Source organism: Solea senegalensis, linkage group LG3 (genome assembly GCF_019176455.1).
Source record: "Solea senegalensis isolate Sse05_10M linkage group LG3, IFAPA_SoseM_1, whole genome shotgun sequence".
Lineage (NCBI taxonomy): Eukaryota > Metazoa > Chordata > Actinopteri > Pleuronectiformes > Soleidae > Solea > Solea senegalensis.
In genome coordinates this window covers 16,950,922-16,971,482 of record NC_058023.1, presented here as the reverse complement: position 1 = coordinate 16,971,482, position 20,561 = coordinate 16,950,922, and the positions used below count along the sequence as shown (strand labels likewise).

At 40.6% G+C, this 20,561-nt stretch overlaps 1 protein-coding gene across 1 annotated transcript; it reads left to right on the top strand.

The window, feature by feature from the left end:
* The first annotated feature begins 590 nt into the window (after positions 1–590).
* alox12 (arachidonate 12-lipoxygenase) lies at positions 591–20,496 on the top strand. The gene is made up of 15 exons (XM_044021773.1): positions 591–749; positions 4,235–4,381; positions 4,622–4,820; positions 7,910–7,991; positions 8,077–8,199; positions 10,164–10,270; positions 12,219–12,391; positions 12,868–13,011; positions 13,719–13,922; positions 15,570–15,656; positions 16,215–16,384; positions 16,482–16,603; positions 16,849–16,949; positions 17,866–18,036; positions 19,872–20,496. The coding sequence occupies exons 2-15, from the start codon at positions 4,235–4,237 to the stop codon at positions 20,049–20,051; spliced, it is 2,010 nt and encodes a 669-aa protein (XP_043877708.1). The 5' UTR covers positions 591–749; the 3' UTR covers positions 20,052–20,496.
* Positions 20,497–20,561: the final 65 nt, after the last annotated feature.

Genomic DNA, 20,561 nt, shown 5'->3' with positions numbered 1-20,561 from the left:
AAAACGACTTGGTGCCTCGCCCAGTACTGAGAAAACCCAAGGAGGTAAGGTGAAGTTTACAGGAATTCTACTGGCCTGTTAAGTGTCTACTTCTATCAAACAATTTCCCCTTAAACGTGAAGTATTTCGTAAACTCACTAATGCTTTGCTTTTATTCTATGTTTTACTTTTTACAGCTGCTGCTGTCTAATGTGGCTGTTACCTGACACTGTGGAGATAATTACCCAACTTCCCTTTTTGCAACTTTATCTGTGTGTGTGTGTGTGTGTTTGTTCTTGTATTTGTTACCTCTTTAGGACCTTCTCTGTCATAAACACTGACCTTGTCAGGACCAGTAGTCCTCACGGAGACCAAAAATCTGGTTCTAATGAGGCAAACCTCATTTCTGAGGAACTAAATGATCACATTTTAAGGTGAAGATATGTTGTATGGTTAGGTTAAGGTGTGGGTTAGGCCAGTAGTAGTTATGGTTAAGGAGTATGGAGTAAGTCTCCAGGAAATTAATGTAAGTAATGTCTTCTGAAGTCATGGAAAACAGACTGTGTGTGTGAGTGTGTGAGTGTGTGACTTTACAAAGGACTCAATAGAGGGAGTGTGAGGAAGACAGTGTGTAGTGTAGAGAGAGGGGGAGTAAGAAACACACTTGGTGAACTGTGCAGACACACAAGCAGAAATCTGTGAGGACTTGAAACAGCCTGAGGAGATCAAGAGGAGCAGAGGAGGCACAAACGGATACTCGGCTGTAAAAGGTGAGGACTGTTTACAGTACCATTGTTTATCTTCTTACAGGATTCATTTCTCTGGATTGTTTGTTACAATGCTAAATTAAAATATTCCTAATGTAAAGGCTCAAAAGAGACAAACGAAAACCTTTGAACAACCACAACCCCAACACAGGATTCCAAGATGACTGCCACTGTACAAACACCGCTACTTTTACCGTTAATAGCACTTCTGTCATATCTGGCGTAAACATAGTATTGTTTAATTTCTGTTGCTACCCTGTTTAGCCCTGGCAATGTCCTCCTGATTGTCCTGTCTGGTTTGACTATCATTTAAAAAATAGAAAGTGGAACCCTCAAACACATTAACAACATTTCTTTATTCCATTTGGAGTCAATAAGACCTTATTTTCTTGAAGGTTTACCTTATTTCGGAGTAAAACTGAATATAAAATGACTTATTCTGACTTAAGTTAACAGTTAGTCACATGTGTTGATAGATCATCACTGGTATATATCAAAGTTGAGTAAGGATGCTGCCTTTTTGATCAGATTTGACTGTTTATCAAGCATAAAGTATAAATTATCACCCACATCTGTGTTCCGAACTTTTTAGTCAACTTTATTCCAACTCATTACCTGACATATAAAACATGTCAATGTTAATTTCCAGAGGAGTAAAGAGCATCCATTACTAACAATAGCTAGCTCAAGACATGTTTATGTCTCCAATTTTTCACCTGGAATGCAGTGAACTAGGGGTGAGGCCACTCCCTAACTGTTGATGCAGCAAAAGCATTGAACATATCTTAAGGAATTAAGGGCTTAAGGAAGCAGTGATTTTTGAGGCCAAAAATTAAGACGAGCTCAATTTTATTTGGACTCACATGTTCACATGAAAATCGAATAATTGCCTTAGGCCGACTAACATGCATGTAACACACTGAGTGACAGTAATCCTAGGTGAGGCAGGGGGTGCATAAACACAGTGCTGTCAGCGATGATGTGTCTGTACCTCATACAACCATTCTTAAAAAACATTAACTATCCCTTTAAAATAAAGTAAGTGAATTCCAGTAATGAAACTTAGTAGCAGCTTACTATGTGTAGAGACATGTGGAGTGTGAAGTCTTGGAATGTGCTCAGTGAGTGGATATTCTGACCCTCGCTACAGCTTGTACTTTTAGTGGAAACCGGAGATGACCGTATTTCCTCATCTCATGACACAAACGTGGGAAAAAGACCAGGAGAGTGGGAAGCTATTATGATTAATGATTAACACTTGGTTGTGTGTGCAGTGCGTGTAATAGCGTTGTAATAAATATCAGTATGAAACCTCGCATACATCGGTCTTGCGAGTATTTCACAATAAACTCAAGCAAAGTGAACCCACAACCTTCAACTTGAAAGAGCCATGAGTTTTAGTCTGTCAGGTTGTGTGTTCTCATGTATTATTATTCTGTGCTTCTTTTTTTCAAGTTGTCTGTTCAGTGAAGGTCACCTGAGCCTCTTGGGCCAGTGAGGTGTTGTGAGATGTTTTTTTTCTGCATGTGAGTTAAGGACTGTGGCTATGAACAGATGTGAATAAAGAACATAAGAAGAGATGGTGTTGACTTTTCCCTCCTAAAATGTAACACGGATAGACAATCACACCTCCAGTGTTGCTCAGGACTGAATTCTAGTGATCTAGTTCAAGTTATTTTGTGACCTCAGCTGGACAAACATTGGCAGTCATGTTTTTACTGAGAGTGAGTGTGTTTTTCACGCTGTATTGCATTTACATTGGAACCTGAAAGGCGAAACTGGGTGTGATATCAACCCTGAGTTGATTCCATTCAAATGGAGAGAAAACATGAATGCAAATGCACCATTGTTAGCCAGTGTTAGCAACACCAGTAAATAACAATGCTCGACATGGTATTAAGGCCACACAAACGGAGTAGCAACTACAGTTAAGAATGAAAAGGTATTATATGTATACGTGGCAGTGTGAATCCCATGGTTTGGTGAGGTTGCTCCAAGTTTCTTAGTGGGACATTTTTAGTTCAGGGTCATTCGTTACACAGGAAATTCCAAATGTATTTATATTTGTTTTTAGGGTATGTCTTAAAATGAATTGCATAGCTGTTACTTTATTGTCACATAAATAATGGATAAGGCATCAACAGTCACATGAAGTTTTATGATGCAGGCTTTAGTCAGGTACATTATATTTGCATCAGTGTGGTTTGTTTGTATGTTGATCAACGGTTGAAATATAATATTCAAATGATTCGTGCCATGCACATACAGAAATAAATACAGTCAAATTAAGATGAATAATACAAGGCAGTATGGGCAGAATTCAGATTATAGGTTATAGGTCATAAGATGACCAAGGATGGCTGAAATGTAATCCTCCAAGTTCACATCGTTGTAGAGGACAAACATCTCCACGCATATAGAAAGTTAACACTACTGTGTGTGCGACTGACTCACTGTGATATTACAGTAAAGAAGCAGTGTTTGTTCCAGTGGCAGCCATCTTGGAATCCCATGTTCCCATATAACAGTTGTTGTAAGCTATAAACTCAAAAGGAAGGTTTTAAGTCTTACTTTACAGAGAGGGTGTCCACCTCCCAAACCGACACTGGGAGCTGGTTCAACAGGAGAGGAGTCTGGTAACTGAAGTGTGAATCAAATGATGGTGATGTCATCTAAAGCAGTGGTCTCCAACCCCCTGGGCCGTAGACCGGTACCAGTCCGTGGGTCAATTGGTACCGGGCCGCACAGAAAGAATACATAACTTATATTATTTCTGTTTTATTTATTATCTGATTCTGAACAATGTTTTATTTTGGAAAATTACTGGATTGTCTCCGCCACATCTGCCTATGACTCACTCCAGACTGTAAAGCACTATTATTTTTATTACGCTGTATGAATAAAATGGACTTTAATTGACTTCACTCTCACCAACCTCACATAGTATGACAGACGTTCTGCTTGAGGACATTATAAACTATTACAAGTTGTTTACACAATGTTAGGTCTTGCTGAGCTGTTGCTGCTTCTACATTTAGTCTTGCAATTGCAGCATTTAGTTCAGACCAGAGTTTTATTGATCACAGGCTGCCACATGTAATCATGTGACAGTGGTGTGCACAGACATTTGGAAGGGCAGAGGCCACATGTTAAGGCACATGTTAAGACACTTCCTCATGTTTTACCACTATAGAGGGTTTAATATGCGTCTTGTAACTATAGAGGGCAGCACGCAGCATTTTGGTCCATCAGGGCCCCCCGCATGCATGACACTGCCCTGTGAGCCATTGTTCCTGGCCACCGGTCACCTTGTGCAAAGATCCTTGTTAAACATCAACCCTGTTAAACTCAGTCAAGTGTTTTTTTATTCAGGAACACCTGAGTTACCAGGACTTGCAGTGATGTAAAATAAAGTTTGTCGTATGCAATAATATTATTGGCAGTTAAGAGGCTCTCTCTCTCTCTCTCACTCTCTCTCTCTGTGTCAGATGGAGGTCTACACTGTTACAGTAGCAACTGGTGTGTCTGAGTACTCTGGTACCAACAACTACATCTTTGTGACTCTGGTGGGAGAGAAAGGGGAGAGTGAGCGCACTCTGCTGGACAACCCTGGACTGGACTTCTGTCGTGGAGCCGTAAGTGTATCATTAGATGGTGTTTCGTGCACACAAACAGTGTAGCAACGAAATAAAACTGTACTATATGACTGATTTACTATGAAATAAATATGACAGAAGTGATGTTGATGGAAAAATAAGTAGTATAAGGAAATCCTAACTTGGGGGTACTGTATCTGTGTTTCCATGAAAGACACACAAGGTTGATTGTACTTCCAAATCTTTCTACAATCACATCTTTCTGTCTTCATCCACCAGGTGGACCAGTACAAGGTGGCCGCTTCGTCCCCTGTAGGCTCATTGCTACTGGTCAGACTGGAGAAAGAAAGGTACTGGGTGGAAGACAACTGGTTCTGTTGCTATGTCACAGTGGAGACTCCAGGTGGAGACAAACTGACTTTCCCCTGTTACCGATGGTTTGTAGGAGATGTCAAAGTGGAGATAAGAGAGGGAAAAGGTAGGAAGCTACACACTCCTGTCATTCACAGTGGGTTTTTGCTAATATGAGTACACATATGTAGAAACCTCAGTGAGAGGAAAGCTAATTTATACCATTTTTGTGACCTGCTTTAAAAGTGAATTTCCCCACTGTGGGATCAATAAGGTTTAATCTATTCATCCATCCATCTTCTACCACTTATCCGAGGTTGGGTCACAGAGGCAGCAGTTTGAGTAGAGAAGGCCAGGCTTCCCTCTCCCCGGCCACTTTGTCCATCTCTTCCAGGGAAATCCAGAGGGCCTCCTCCCAGTGAGGCATGCCTTTCGGTTCAGGTCCTTCACCACCATGACAGACCAATGCAGAGCCCACTTTACTTCAGTCACTGCACTGATCTGCCTGTCGATCTCCTGCTCCATTCTTCCCCCACTAGTGAACAAGACTCTGAGATACATGAACTCCTCCACTTGGGGCAGGATCTCACTTCCGACAAGGAGATGGCACTCCACCCTTTTCTTGCTTAGGACCATGGTCTCGGATTTGGAGGTGCTGATCATCCCAGTCGCTTCACACCTGGCTGTGAACTGCTCCAGTCAGAGTTAAAGCTCAGGGCCTGATGAAGCAAACAGGACCACAACATCTGTAAAAAGCAGAGACCCAATTCTAAGTCTACCATTCATTGGACCCCCTCAACAACTGGCTGTGTCTAGAAATTCTGTCCATAAAACAGAATCAGTGACAAAGGGCAGCCCTGGCAGAATCTAACCCTCACTGGAAACGGATCTGACTTACAGCCAGCAGGGCGGACCAAGCTCTGACACCATTCTGGCTCGACTGACATTCTGATTGGTTGATTTTTTTGCCGTGTTAATTTCATACAGTCTATGGTTAATTCAATTTCATCAGGAGGAAAGTAACCCTGTTTCACAGGTAACAGCGTGTCTTCAGAGAACACCCCCTTGTCAAAGACATCGGCAGTGTGGCAGCATTTCACAAAAATAGATGGTGGGAAAAAAGTGGAATGCAAACTTTGCCAGCAACAGTTTGCATATGAACACGAGTATGTGAACATATCAGAGTTGGTGTATTTCAAAGTTGATTTGTTTTATAACTGCATGTGCACTCGCCCGCAACAACGGCAGCAGTCTATTTGTCGCGTCTGTCTGTTGGCGCAGATGCACATGACGCAAAGCGCTTTCAAAGCTAGTGATGACATGGTGGCTCTGTAGGTTCAGGTAGGTTCACTTTATGGCTTTGTGATCTTCTGAGAGGAGTTTTTTGGCATCACCTTGTCATTTGAACAAGTATCCAAAAAAGTGAGTCTCACCAAAAAGTACCGAAAGTTACCAATGCTGCACAGCGATCGTCAATCTGTGTTCATTGTGCATTCCTTTGCTGTGGAGGCGCAGTCTGAAGAAAGGGGCTTGGACTTTTGAATTCAAAATATAGCCTGCTCAAACAGTTTTTCCAGGATCCCCAACCCGACCTTTAAGGGGCTGCATTCTGCTTGGCCTACCGGTACCCTTTCAGCTGCCCCCGGAGTCCTACAGGCCAGTAGGCCCAATAAGACTCCTTCAGCATGATGGTATCCCATATCACCGGAGTACACCAACGGGTTCTGGGTTACGGCCATGACAGGAACTGACCACCTTACAGCAACAGCTCCAGTCAGCCACCTTAACAATGGAGACATGAAAAATGGCCCATTCAGTCTCTTGCCTGCCTTGGGACGAGGTCAAAGCTCTGCAGGAGGTCTTTCTCTTTCTGACAGGGAACTCCAACAGATGTTCCCAGCAGACCCTTACAATATGTTTGGGTCGGCCATTGGAGCCAACTCGCCACCAGGTGGTGATCAGTTGACAGCTCCGCCCCTCCCTACACCGTACTGTAGTGTCCAAAACATCCGGCCACAGGTCAGATGATATGACTACGAAGTCGTCCACCAACACGTAACGGAGGCTACCCTCTCGTCCACCGGGGTGAACCCCTATGTACAGGCCCCGAGCCGGGGGGCAATAAGTATGCCCAGACCTCTGCTCGCCGCCTCTCACCAGGGCCAACTCCAGAATGGAAGATAGTCCAACCCCTCTCCTCTCGAAGAGACTGGTACCAGAAGCCAAGCTGTGTGTTGAAGCGAGCCCACCTATATCTAGATGGAACCTTTCAACCTCGAGCACCAGCTTAGGCTCCTTTCCACCAGAGAGGTGAGGGTCCACATTCCTAGAGCCAGCTTTTGCAGTCGAGGGTTGGACTGCCAAGGCCCCCCGCCTTGGGCCACCACCCAACTCACACCAAACCCAACCACCTTGGCCCCTCCTACAGGTGGGGAGCCCAATTGAAGGGGGACCCACATTGCCTCTTCATGCTGTGCCTGGCTGTGCCATTTGGGTGCAGCCCCATCTGGCTTGCCATCATGACCCACCACCAGGCCTGGCTCCAGAAGGGGGCCCCGGTGACTGATGTCCAGGCGCAAAGAACGGATATATAGGACTGTCTCTCTGAATGTATTAATATTATTAGACAGGCACAAACTGTAGCACTATTTTTTCCTGATGTTGTAGTTAATTATTGTACAATTAAATGTGAGTAAATCAATGAGTGCTCAGTTAGTGGAGGAAATGGGTTTGTTAGCCCTTCTCTATGGAGTTTGCATATTCTCCCCATGTCTGTGTGGGTTTTCTCCAGTATTCCTGGTTTCCTCACACAGTCCAAAAAACATGGACTTGTGTACCCTATGTCAGCTGGGATTGGCACCAGCACCCCTTGCGACCCTCATTTGGAGGATAATGTGGTTGAAGAATAATGAGTTAATTAATTAATCAAGTCAATGGTTTGCACTTAAAAGTGCAAATGTGTGTATGTGATAAGTTTGTTAAAAAAACAAATTTTATGTTATAATCTAGATAAGATAATTTATTAAAGAACAAAGAAAGCTCATAGAATAAATAAAGAAACACATCGAAGATCAAATGTATCTATGGAATAGCCTAATACTATGGCAGGATGTGTCCTCAGGCCTTAAGTTTAACAAATGTGACTTAAAGCATTGGGCCACTGATCACTGATCTGGTCTGAACTGTTGTTAAAAGTACATATTCCTGTTTTCACAGCTAAGACACTGAAGGACGACTCCTTACCACAGCTACTTTCACACAGGAAGACAGAGCTACAGCAGAGACGGAACATTTACCGGTGACAACAAGAATATCACAGTTTCCACAGTAGAGGCTTCTTAAGATTTATGTGTTAATATTATTTTATTATATTTGTGTGTCAGATGGATAACTTGGGCTCCAGGGATCCCCAGATGTGTTGACGCTAAAACAGAAGCAGATTTACCACAAGACGCACGCTTTGAAAATGAAAAGAGGAGTGACTTTGAACATTCCTTGCAATATGCGTAGGTGACATACACACAGAGATACACACACACACTTGCACGACATTTATTGTGAGGACACTTATGGAGATAATGCATTTCCTAGTATGGTGGCCCTGAATATTCAACACGAATGCAAAAGCCAAAACTTACCCTAGCCCCTTCACATCACTACCAAATTCCTAACCGTTAACCTAAACCCAATTCTAACCCTAAAACCAAGTCTAGCCCTCACAGTGTGCTTGGGGTAATAGAATGGGAGGACCAGCCTAAATGTCCTGTAATGTTTTTGGTCCTCACACATATTCTGGCTTTCATTATTTCAGAGGACATTCCATGAATCTCCCAGAGACTTAACTCTGACTACTGGCCCAACCCGAATCCTAACCATACATACCTATAATGGCAACAACATAACCTGATAATAATAGTCTAATAAATATGGGGACTTGCTTTTTGTACCCATAAGGAAGACAGGTCCCACTGTGTGAACAGATTTAGGTCCCCACAAGCAGCAGTCCAGTAATCCTTTCAAGGACTCTGCATTGACTTACATTCATTTTGACAGCCTAAATTAAGCATTATCCCTAAACTTAACTGTCACCAATTGGGTTCTGCCTCAATAGGACCAGGTTTTGGTCTCCATGAGGACTAGAGATCCTGTCACGGTCAATATTTAGAAGGTCATCTGTATATATGATTTTTTTCTGGACAAACAACCACATAACAAACTTGCAGTGGTGTGCACAGGTGGGGCAAGGAAGCAATTTCCCCCCTAATGCCCTAATGGAGAATATCGCTGCATGCTAATGTGCCCTCTTGAGTCACAAGATGCACACCAAAATACCATCTAAAGTGGTAAAAAACATGAAAAAGTGCCATAATGGCTACCATTAATTTGTGGTCTCAAAATATAAATGTAAAAAAATATATTATTTGTGCTAGGGGTGGAACGGTTCACAATTATTATTTTTTTATCAGATATTTTTAAGGACATGTCATGCAATCATGCAAAAACTGAAATAATGAGGCAGCTTGATGAGGGGTTAAGCACATCACTGTAAGAATCCAGAGATTTTGAAACAGTAAGAGGAGAGACATTGCTGCATTTACATGTTTATATATTTATTCTAGTTTCCATCATTCCATTCTGTCACTGCTTGTGATGTCTCCACAGATGCAGTACCATATTTGAAGTGTTGTTGCTAGCATAAGTAACGCGTGTTGTGCAGTGCTTGTATACAGTTACTGTTTTGTCCACCACCATAAACCTGAAATGCTCCCACACATCAGAACAAAACAACGCTGCTGGTGCATCCTCCAACTCTGGGGCTCCTGTATTCCCTTGACATTTTTGCAACTGACCTGCATCACTTAACAGTACACGCCTCCTCGTGGCAAATGGAAAAAAAAAAACTTCACTGGGTTACTGACGCATGGCTTATGCTACGTTGCGCGTCATAAACTGAACGGTACACATGTGCCGCGAACCATGACAAGCGTACCGAACAGGACAGATTTTTTTAATGAACTGTTCCACCCCTAATCTGTGCCTTTCTAGTGGAGAAAAGTGATGCAGCACCCCTATAAGATGGCCTTGTAACTTGTTTTTCCTACATAACAGTGTCCCAAAGGCTGTCCTTACAGGAAATAATATTCAGTGCTGTATAGAATATGTCCATCTGAGATAGAAAGTGATGCTGTGCTATAAAGGATGTCCCTGTAAAGGTATATACAGATGAGTGAGAATGTGGGAAATGATATACTAGTGGTACCTGCCTCACCGGGCTTCCAATACCCTTGTGACATTTAGAAATGTATCGTGCAGTAGGTGCCCTTCCCTTCTGCCCCTGCCCTCCCAAATGTCTGTGCACACCACTGAAAACTTGTGACGGCTGACTTTATGGTGTCACAGTTCTCACAGTATCTCAGTATATAATCAGATCTGTATCACAGAAACACAGGTGCACTTTTCCTTCAACCAGATTGCTGGAGTTGTCCCTGAAGAAGTTTGTCATTACCTTTGGAAAGTCCTGGACTGACCTGGACGATTTTAAACGGATCTTCTGGAAGCTCAAAAGTCCATTAGCTGGTGAGTAAGTGCTGCTTGAACAACCTTCAGAATATCAAACTGCTCTCGGTGAAATGCTTGTCATTATAACATTAAAACTAATTGCAGTGTTATGGGAAATGGAAAACGACACCAACTATGTTTCTATTAATCCTATATAAACCTTGTTTTTATTATGTTTTTGTCTTTGAGGAACTGATATATTCCATATCCAAAACTCTGCCGTGTTCTCCTGGAATCTATCATGCCTTTCCCCCATAGGGTTGCTTATTACAGCACAGTGCCAAATAATTCATAATGAATTGTTTCTTTAATAACTTAAACTGTTGTTTAATTAAATGGAAATGCAATAACAACGCTAAAAGTGTAAAAAAAAAAAGTGTTTAAAATATCTAAACTTTTTTTAATATGTTTGCATGTACTGCAATGTACACCTAATAGTGGAGGAAGTGACCAGAGTAGAAGTGCAGTGACACAATTATTGCACAGTGTAATTGCACATGTGTATTGAGCGTGACAGGTTGGGTGAGTAATACAGCACTTTTCATGCAAGGCAATGAAACTCAAAGTGATTCACTGGATTAAAAACATAAACAAGGAAAACAAACCACCATAAACAACCATGTCAGTCAACATATGGCTGATATTATGTATTATTACAACAGTAATGGAGATGTGAGAGATGTGAGAAACTGAGGGAAAGGAGAAACACAGAAGTAAGAAAGAGAAGGAAGGAAATGAGGAAAGTGAGGGAGCCTTTTATTTTTATCACAGGTCAACTTATGCATGTGTGTAGCTTTTGTGTCTAAACACTGGGTAGAGCTTTAGCATATACACCTCTAGGTGATGAGCACCACGTTTGTGAAACTGATTAGACAATGGGTTGAAGAAAGAAAGCAAGTGGCAACATTTGAATACAGTTGCTGGTGTTTGACCAGAGAGAGGCAGTAGAAACCCCGATTTTTATCGCAAATTGCATAATTGCAATAGTTGATATTACACTGTGAAAAGTTGCACCTGGATCAACAAATAGTATTACTAGATACAGCCATGGTTAATGCATTGAAACAATGCCCAGAAATTATGTTGCAGTGTATTGTCATAGCACCTGGATATCACAAATTCTTCATTTATTATCTTATTTTGAAAACCGGATGTCCTAATCCTGCTTGTCCACCTGTTCAGGATCGTTTCAATGGCCACAACATGACAACCATGGCGGCAGTTGTTTACTGCAGAGAGATCCCTGCAGGTATAAGAACTGGCTAGAACACCGGCTCCTCTGCCTTGAAGACAATTTTGTCATGGTGGACACTCGTGGTACTGCAACAAAAAATACAACAAAAGCAATTTTCCCATTGACCACAATAGTAAAAGAGCCATGGACAAAAGCTTTTATAGATTTTAATATTCTATATTTTTAACTCATGGAGTTTCATATTTGTAAAACATTCCTATAGGGCATAAAAAGCCCAGAAAAATCTTATTTCCCAGAGTGATGTCACAGCTGTGTACGAGCACACCAAAGTGCAGTCATGTGTCGTCTGTGGAGCAGCGCTACTGTCAGTGAACCATATGATATGAAAACTTTAGGAGAAATGCGCTTACTCAAAGGGCTGCACAACCCGGAAATAAACCCGGAAGTCAGAAACTTTTTTGGCATATGCGCTGGGTGAGCAACTCCATAGGAATGGAGCCAACGGGGCGGTGTTCTCTCCAGTTCTTATAATACATCCATGGTGGAGTCGGGTGTGCATCACTTTCAAGTGTCCCCTGGAAACACTTCCGTTGTGTTGTGATATTTGCAGCACTTTTTTCTTAATGTGTTGTGTTGTGATATTTGCAGCGCCCTGACCTCTCAGGGCCACCATACATGAACACTGGTTTACATCTGAAAAAAGGTGGCCTAGGGGTTTAGTTAGACTTTAATAACAAGCATGACTCATATAGTATTTGTCTGTTTTTTCAGAGTACTGTATGGAGCACTGGAAGGAGGACTGGTTCTTTGGCTACCAGTGTTTGAATGGCTCCAACCCAAGGATGATCCAGAAGTGCAATAAGCTGCCAGAGAACTTCCCTGTGACATCAGACATGGTGCAGAGCTCCATGCCTCCCAGGACCAACCTGGACAAAGAACTCAAGGTGGAGAACATAGTTGGAGTATATTTATACTGTACATATGTATATATGTATGTATATATATATATATATATATATATATATAAAGTTACTTTTCTTTTGTCTGATGTACTGACACATAGTCAGCACTGACTAAGTCTACTAGATCTTCTTTTATTTTGAGCGAACACTGTAATAGGAATAAAAATATGTCCTGTCAACATGACAATCCATAAACACAATTTCGTCCCAAACGAGATGGCTGGTATATGCTGATCGTCAATCAGATCGATGTTCATAAAAACCGTCAATCCGATCATGACTTCCTGGTTTGGTACTCGTGACTGATCCATGTAAACATGAAACATTTCCATTTTGTTACTGTTGGAAAAGGATAAAAACACAAATTTGTTCAAACAAGTCCATGAGAAATTGAAGTAGGCTGAATAAAGACAGTAAACACATTTTTTAAATAATAATAATTATTGTTTCATATCCAGAAGGGTAACATCTTCTTGTTAGACTACGCCATCATGGATGGGATTCCCAGCAACATCATCAAGGGTAAACCTCAGTACATCGCTGCTCCTCTCTGTCTACTCTACCAACATCCAGATAAAGGACTCATACCTATTGCTATACAGGTAAATCCACCATATCACCCATCTACAACTCATAGACTTGTACTGAAACACTGAATGAACTCCAAATGTGCAGCCATTGAGAAATGAAATTGTTTCATTGCAACAGCAGTAATCAAGCAAAAAACCTGGGACTGGTTAAACATTTGAGATTATTCACATGATCTTGAGAATATATAATTTAAAATGATATAACGATCTGAGATTAATTCATTGTAAATAATATAATATAAAGATAGAAAACAAAAGCAAGCAAACAAATGAAGAAAAAAAGGTCCAGAACTGCAATGAATAATTCATCAACTGATCATAAATCGTCAACTGTTTTCATAATTGATTAATCCCATGGTTCTCAAACTGTGGTACCAGTGGTGCGCACGCTTCCTCTGTTGGAGAAATACTGTTCCACTGTTCATACTGACATCTGGGTGGAGCTGAGCAATTTTGGCTACATAGAAAATGAAACAAATAACAACAACAAAAATTTAAAAAATAAATAATAACAATAATATTTAGAGTGACCTTATCTCTCACTCCATCTGAAACTAATTTGGCTATACCAGTCTCTGAAGTACTGTATATGTGAGGAAGAGGCGGATGAGAGAGCGAATGATCTTATTGGGAATGTGAAAATATATACTATATATACTATACTGTATATATTACCCAAAACAAAAGACTTAGAGACCGTTTGTGCTTGTGGTCCACAGCTGGAGCAGACTCCGGGCCTGAACACGCCAATATTCCTACCCAGAGACCCGTCCCTCAGCTGGCTGTTGGCTAAGATGTGGGTGCGTCACGCTGAGTTTCAGGTGTTCCAGTTGCTGTCTCACCTGCTCAGGACTCACCTGGTGGTGGAGGTGTTTTGTTTGACTACTCTGAGACAGCTTCCCGCTGTACACCCTATATATAAGGTACACCATTTTATTTAGTTATTTTGGGGCATTCATTTGGTTCCAATGCAGAGAGAATTGAACCTGCATTTACTTGAGGAATTTTATTTTTTAAGTCATGTGAATTTTAGTCATGTGACAGTAGGCAGGATCACCTTATCCCACTTTGAAGCATGTTCAACAGATCCAAACTTTCTTTGAGTGAGTCAGACATAACAGATCAAACAAGGTTGACAATGGTGGTTATTAACTTGCTTTTTTCCCTCCTTCCAACTCCTCCTAGCGACTTTTTTTGTCAACAGTGACTAGCGACAGGAGACTTTTGTGGTGTTTGGAGACTCTCACGTGAAAACACGTATCACCCTGCAGTTACTGCGATTGCCCATACTGTGGTTTATACAGATGAATAAATAAAGGTTCTCAATAGTATTTCAATTTTTTATTTTGGGGGGGGGTGAAAAAATGTCTGTCCTCTAGGGGGGGCATGACAGAAAATAATTGAGAACCACTGATTTATCTCTGGAAAAGTGGACTGATATTTATTCATATAGCACATTTCATGAACTCAAAGTCACCTTGTATTAAAAGCACAAGAATGAAAAACAAAAGTCAAATAAGTTAAAACCATTAAAAATTAAAAGCAGTCTTGAAGAGGTGAGTCGTGAGTTGTTGAATTTTGATCTTGAAAAAAAACACTTTACAATAAGGATACACTAACATCAGTAAATTATGTAATAAGCCTTTACTCATGTTAATTAATATTTAACTAAACATTTAATAATGTTATTCGGGATCATTAAGGTATTAATACATACATTACTAAGACCAAATGACATTTAAGTGCAGTTCATTCTCCTTTTTGGCTTTAAATGAAGATGGATGGTGCGCCTGTCTCACTTTCTCACTCACTCCAACTTAAAGACAGTGCTCCCTAAATTTCACCAGCATGTTTCCTGCCATACAAGAGGAAACAAAACTTTGGATCATGTTTACTCAAACATCACAGGAGCCTATACCACATCTCCCCGCCCACACCTGGGTCAGTCAGACCACCTCTCGTTGTTCCTCATTCCCAAGTACTCATCCAACCTGTGAAGCCATCAGTGACAAACATCAAAGTGTGGCCAGTGGGGACAGACACTGTACTTCAGGACAAGTTCCATCACACAGATGGATGGACAAGGAGATCACACTCAACACAGGCGTACCACAGGGCTGTGTGCTGAGCCCATTCCTCTACTCAATAAGCTATCAACCTGTAAAATATGTCCATAATCTATCAAATATTCTGTAAATTAGCATTTATCCATATGTCTATTAATATAGCGTATTCACTGCACCTTATCTGTATATAATAATCTGTACAATATAACTGTTTTTATAGCACTCCTTTACATTCATATTTGTTTTTCTATATTTATACTTATTCATAGAACATCCCACTAAATCCACCCATCCATATATACTCATTGCATATCATGCTCTACTAAATCTACTTCTGTACATGTATATACATATTCTTGCACTTTCTGCTTGTTGCACTTGAGATGCAAACCTCATTTCCTTAGCCGAAACTTGTTTTTGAGTACAGTAGGGTTGAATCTCATCTCATCTCGTCTCAACCCATCTGTAGCTAACACACTCATTGTGTTTGTTGTCCTGCTGCAGCTCCTGGCCCCTCATCAGCGCTACACCCTTGAGATCAATACTAGGGGGCGCACTCAGCTCATCTCCGCTGATGGCATCTTCAAACAGGTATGGAGCTCTGAAACACATTTGAGTGGGATTTCGTTGCATAACAATGCATTTTATTGTGACGTGGACAGCACATACTTTGCCTGGGATTATTATAGTCAAAATCTCACATCATTTGATATTTTGCATTTAGTCACATGACTCTGAAACATTTTCAGAGTCATGTGACTAAATGTGTGACTAAAAACATTTTTTACATTTACATTTTTAAAATATTCTTAAAATGGACAACACCAATGCAGGTTTCTAGCTGTAAAAGTTCACAGCACAATTTAAATCCACAGAGCTTGAGTAGTATATCCCAGAACCTGACAGATCCTTACAATACCCCCGAGTGCTAGTCGGAAACAGCATCAGTGACATTATTCCAGACCTGCAGCATTACATTTTTAACTTTCTGATAAACGTTTCCTCATTCTACTCCAGAGAACAATTACACTCATACATTGTTAGATGCTGGCGCTGTATAATAGAAAAGCACCTCACGTCCAAACATGTGAATAGCATCGGTAGCAGGAATATGATGATAGTTGTGGTAATGATGCCGCTTGTGTGTAGGTTGTGTCCACAGGTGGTGACGGCTTGTTGATTCTGGCTCAGAGAGAGTACAAGGTGCTGACCTACCGCTCCCTTCAGCCCTGCCATGACTTTAGTGACAGAGGAGTGTCCCAGCTTCCAAACTATTTCTACAGAGATTACAGTCTGATGCTGTGGGATGCCATACACAGGTCTGTGTATCACCATGAGTCACCATGAGTCACTAAGACAACAGCTATAATGCACTTATATGTGATATACTGTCAATTATTGTTACTCCTCCTTTAGTTTTGTCTCGGGTATGGTTAACCTCTACTACCAGTCAGATAAGGAGGTGGAGCAGGACCTGGAGCTCCAAGCCTGGTTTAGAGAGCTGTCACAGGAAGGCTTCACTGAGCTCCCCAGCTTTGGTGAGTCATTTTATCCCAAAGACTTTCAGAAGGACTGTAAAGCTGCTGTGAATGCATCGCAGCTGAAATATAGCTGCGATCTACTGGATCATTTATGAAACTTTTTGTAAGGACTTTTTGTAATACACACCCACATTTATAAAAATACTGTAGGGCCCAGGTCAAAAAAATGCCGGAATTCCCCTTTCCGCCACATTGTTAGTCATTAGTATTGTCCAGTTGATGATGGGTGTACTGTATTTCAGGTTTGCCCAGTCATCTCAGTAGCAGAGAGGTGCTGTCTACTATGCTGGCAGTGGCCATCTTCACCAGCTCAGTCCAGCATGCTGCCACAAACAATGGACAGGTGCTGATTCTGCCATACTTGCACACTGTAATGTTAATGGTTCTTCTTGTTACCAGTGGTTTTGCTTATTGTTAATGTTGTGAAATCAACCATGTCTCCTAAAAATGACATTCTCACACAGCTAAATACCCTCACTTATATTTTAGAAGTAGAACAAATTTTTGGAATCAAAATAACATTGCTTTTGCTAACGCTTTACTGTAAAGACACAATTAATTCATGACTGTCTGTTAGTCAGATGACCTACACCTGATCACCTTTTTCAGACCCATACTCAATCTTAAATAAGATTTGGATGCATTCTGGTATAAGCCAGTGTCTAGGTAATTACTCAGAATGTCCCAGACGAGTTGCTGCGTAATTAGGTTTAACCAAAGTACAATCCTAGACAGTGGATGGGAAAGGGTGGCACAACTTAAGATGAAGTGGTCTCTGAGCTAAACCTGTACTGGGGTTTAGCTATGCTACAGACACAACTCAGGGCAATGACAGTATGGCTACAGTCACCGTGCTTCTGAGGACCACTACTTGCAATAAAAATGTGTCCAAAGGCACTGAAACAAAGTCAAAATCTCCTCTGGATGTGAATGCACCATGTTTGTCCAGGTTAGCCAAGGCAATATCTGTGTATTCAGGGTGTATACTCCCACCATGTATAACCTGTGACCAAGCACAGAGGAGGAAAATGAGCAGCGAGCAGACACATAGTCTATTCCAATAGAGCACTGGATGCATGTATTCACACACCACAATCGGACCATTTAATTGAAAAGATGGAGCCGTAAATTCCAATCGGAACAAATCTTTTCAGAATGAAGACATTTTGCACTTTAAAACATAGCTAGTGTTGTGTGAAACTGGTCTCACACTCGATTGTTCTGTCGTAAATATTCTCCTGTCTGATCTTGTTTCTAAGTTTGATTGGTGTGCGTGGGTCCCCAACACGCCCTGCACCATGAGACATCCGCCGCCAACAGACAAGGATGCTGTTACCATGGAGATGATCATGGAGACACTTCCTGATGTCAGACAGTCCTGTTTGCAGATGGCTATCTCGTGGCACCTGGGGCGTGTACAACCAGATGCTGTAAGTCCACCTCTCTCTGGTTTGCATGGTGATGGACAATTTTCCATATAATGAGCTGAGAGCAGATTCGGTCTAATAATGAACACAATGACACAAATGTGTGAGAAACGCTGTTTTAAAATGAATATCATATGTGATGAAATGCTTTTATTATTGTACAAGTACAAAGAAAATGGAATTCCAATCCTACTTAGCTGTGCAATCCAGTTGTTGTCTACACAAAGCGCTTTACGCTAGGGCTGCATAATATATCAATATTATATCAATTTTGTGACATGAAACATATGAAATTGTCATATGTTGATAAGGTATATGTGGTGAATTATCCTGGTTCTAAAGGCTGTTGCAATGATAATGATCATTTTTATTATATTGAATAAATTGGTGAAATGCACTAAATATTATGTATATATATATATATATATATATATATATATATATTGATTTAAAAAATTGTCAAAATGAGGTTTGAATATGTTTAGTTAGGTTTGTGTTATAGCAGACTATGACCATATTTGTAGTTTATTGTTTCTAGCACACGTAAATACCATTCATTTAACATTAAAAAAGTTAAAGAAATAAAGTACGGTGGCCGACAGGGGCAAACGCACTGCAACGAAAACAAAAACACACACAAACCCCAAAACACACAGGAAACTAAGGGATTTACGGTAAAAAGCCTGCAGTCAAGCTGATTTTTAAGGACATCGACGTCCGGTTTTCAAAATAAAACACTCATAGATCACCGTACACGTTTGAAAGCACACCTCCTCGCAGCTATGTGTCAAAGAACAAAGTACATATATATATATATATATATATATATATATATAGACATATGTATATATATTTACTCTATACTGCTGTAATATATCTATTTTCCACATGGTACTGTCTATTTTAGTACAAATAAATTCATAAATTAAGTTAATATTTAAGGGCCACACAGTTGGTGTAGTGGTTAGCACTCTTGCCTTTGCAGCAAGAAGACCTAGTTCAGCTTTTCTGCATGGAGTTTGCATGTTCTCCGTGTGTGTGTGGGTTTTCTCCAGGTTCTCTGACTTCCTCCCATAGTCCAAAAACATACAATATGGGGATTAGGTAATAGAGTTCTCAACGGGCCTGAAAATTACGACCCGACCCAGCCCGACACACCAGCATGAATTGCAGTGTGTTTAAAAACTTGAATAAAGCACAAAATCCTTAGAATAATTTTTATTTCGGTGCATTGGGAACACTGCACATTATATTCTAAAAAAGGAAAAATTTATCCATTTTATTTTTTAACTACTTTACAGAAAATGAAGAACAATGAATAATTGGCTGTTCAAAAAAATAGCAGCGTATGCATTTTTCTTTATAAAAATCTAAATGGGCTTTTTGTCCAGCAACACCTGCCTATGATGAAGATGATAATAATATTATATAATTTCAGGGACCCTATTATACATTTCACACAACTTATTCTTTGTGTGTTGACTGAGGGCCCTGCCAAGACACCAGGGGTGCATAACCTAGTCTATGGGGCCCTTTAAAGACATCACATAATTACTGTGGTATAGTAGGATAGTGTTATTTGGCCTCAGGGCCACATTAAAGTGTATTCATTTATTTAACCTTTATTTAACCAGATAAAAGACCCATTGAGATTAGGACCTCTTTCAATATCGGGTGAATAATATACCTGTCGTAGGGATGGTAGGGCAGAGGTTTGGGTTTCAGGGCCCCTGGACCTGGGCCTTTTAAGAATTGCACATATTAAGTTTTTTCAGAAACATAGAATTGATTTTAACGTAAATTTGTGTTAATTTTTAATAAAAATGTTTCCTTCCTAGATTCCTTTGGGCCAATACAAGGAGGAGCACTTTACTGAGGCACCGGCCCTGGAGCTGATCGACAGCTTCAGAGCAGAGCTTGTGAAAATTGAACAGCAAATCCTCAGTGAGAATGAAGGAGTGGAACTGCCGTACCTCTTCCTCCTGCCCAGCCGTATAGAAAACAGCATCACTATTTAGAGGAACCCACGGGCTGCAACATTCAGGAGCTGATGTTACTTTGACAGTCTTTAATGTAAAGACAAGATAAACAAATGTGATACCAAGTGGTGAAGTGAGAAAGATGAAAGTTTGATTTTGATGGATGCTGATTTTTTTAAAGAAAAAAGTTGTCAAATAACAAGAATAAGGTCATAATATAATTTCATACTGAAGTCATCTGTTTCGTGATGGAGGTTTGTTGCTCTTTGTTCAAACAGATTAGCTATGTGCACAGCTTATTCTCCTATTGCGTCTTGTTTGGTGTTGTTTATTAGATTGGATGACTGAAGTCTGAAGAAACAAGACACACAACAGCCTGGCACCTCCTCCTCATGCTGGTCACCAGCATTGGCTGATTATTTCCTTACTCTTTGTGCTAAGTTTATATATACATATCAGATGTAAAATAAATATATCAAAAATACCTTACATTTTTCAACGTAGTTGTGTAACTAATGGTAGCATTTTTTTAGTTTTTCAGTCAGTTCT

Coding starts and splice junctions, on each gene's coding strand:
- alox12 (XM_044021773.1), top strand. CDS start 4,235: ATGGAGGTCTACACTGTTACAGTAGCAACTGGTGTGTCTGAGTACTCT. Junction 4,821..7,909: donor GGAGATAAGAGAGGGAAAAG/GTAGGAAGCTAC, acceptor CTGTTTTCACAG/CTAAGACACTGAAGGACGAC. Junction 8,200..10,163: donor GAACATTCCTTGCAATATGC/GTAGGTGACATA, acceptor TCCTTCAACCAG/ATTGCTGGAGTTGTCCCTGA.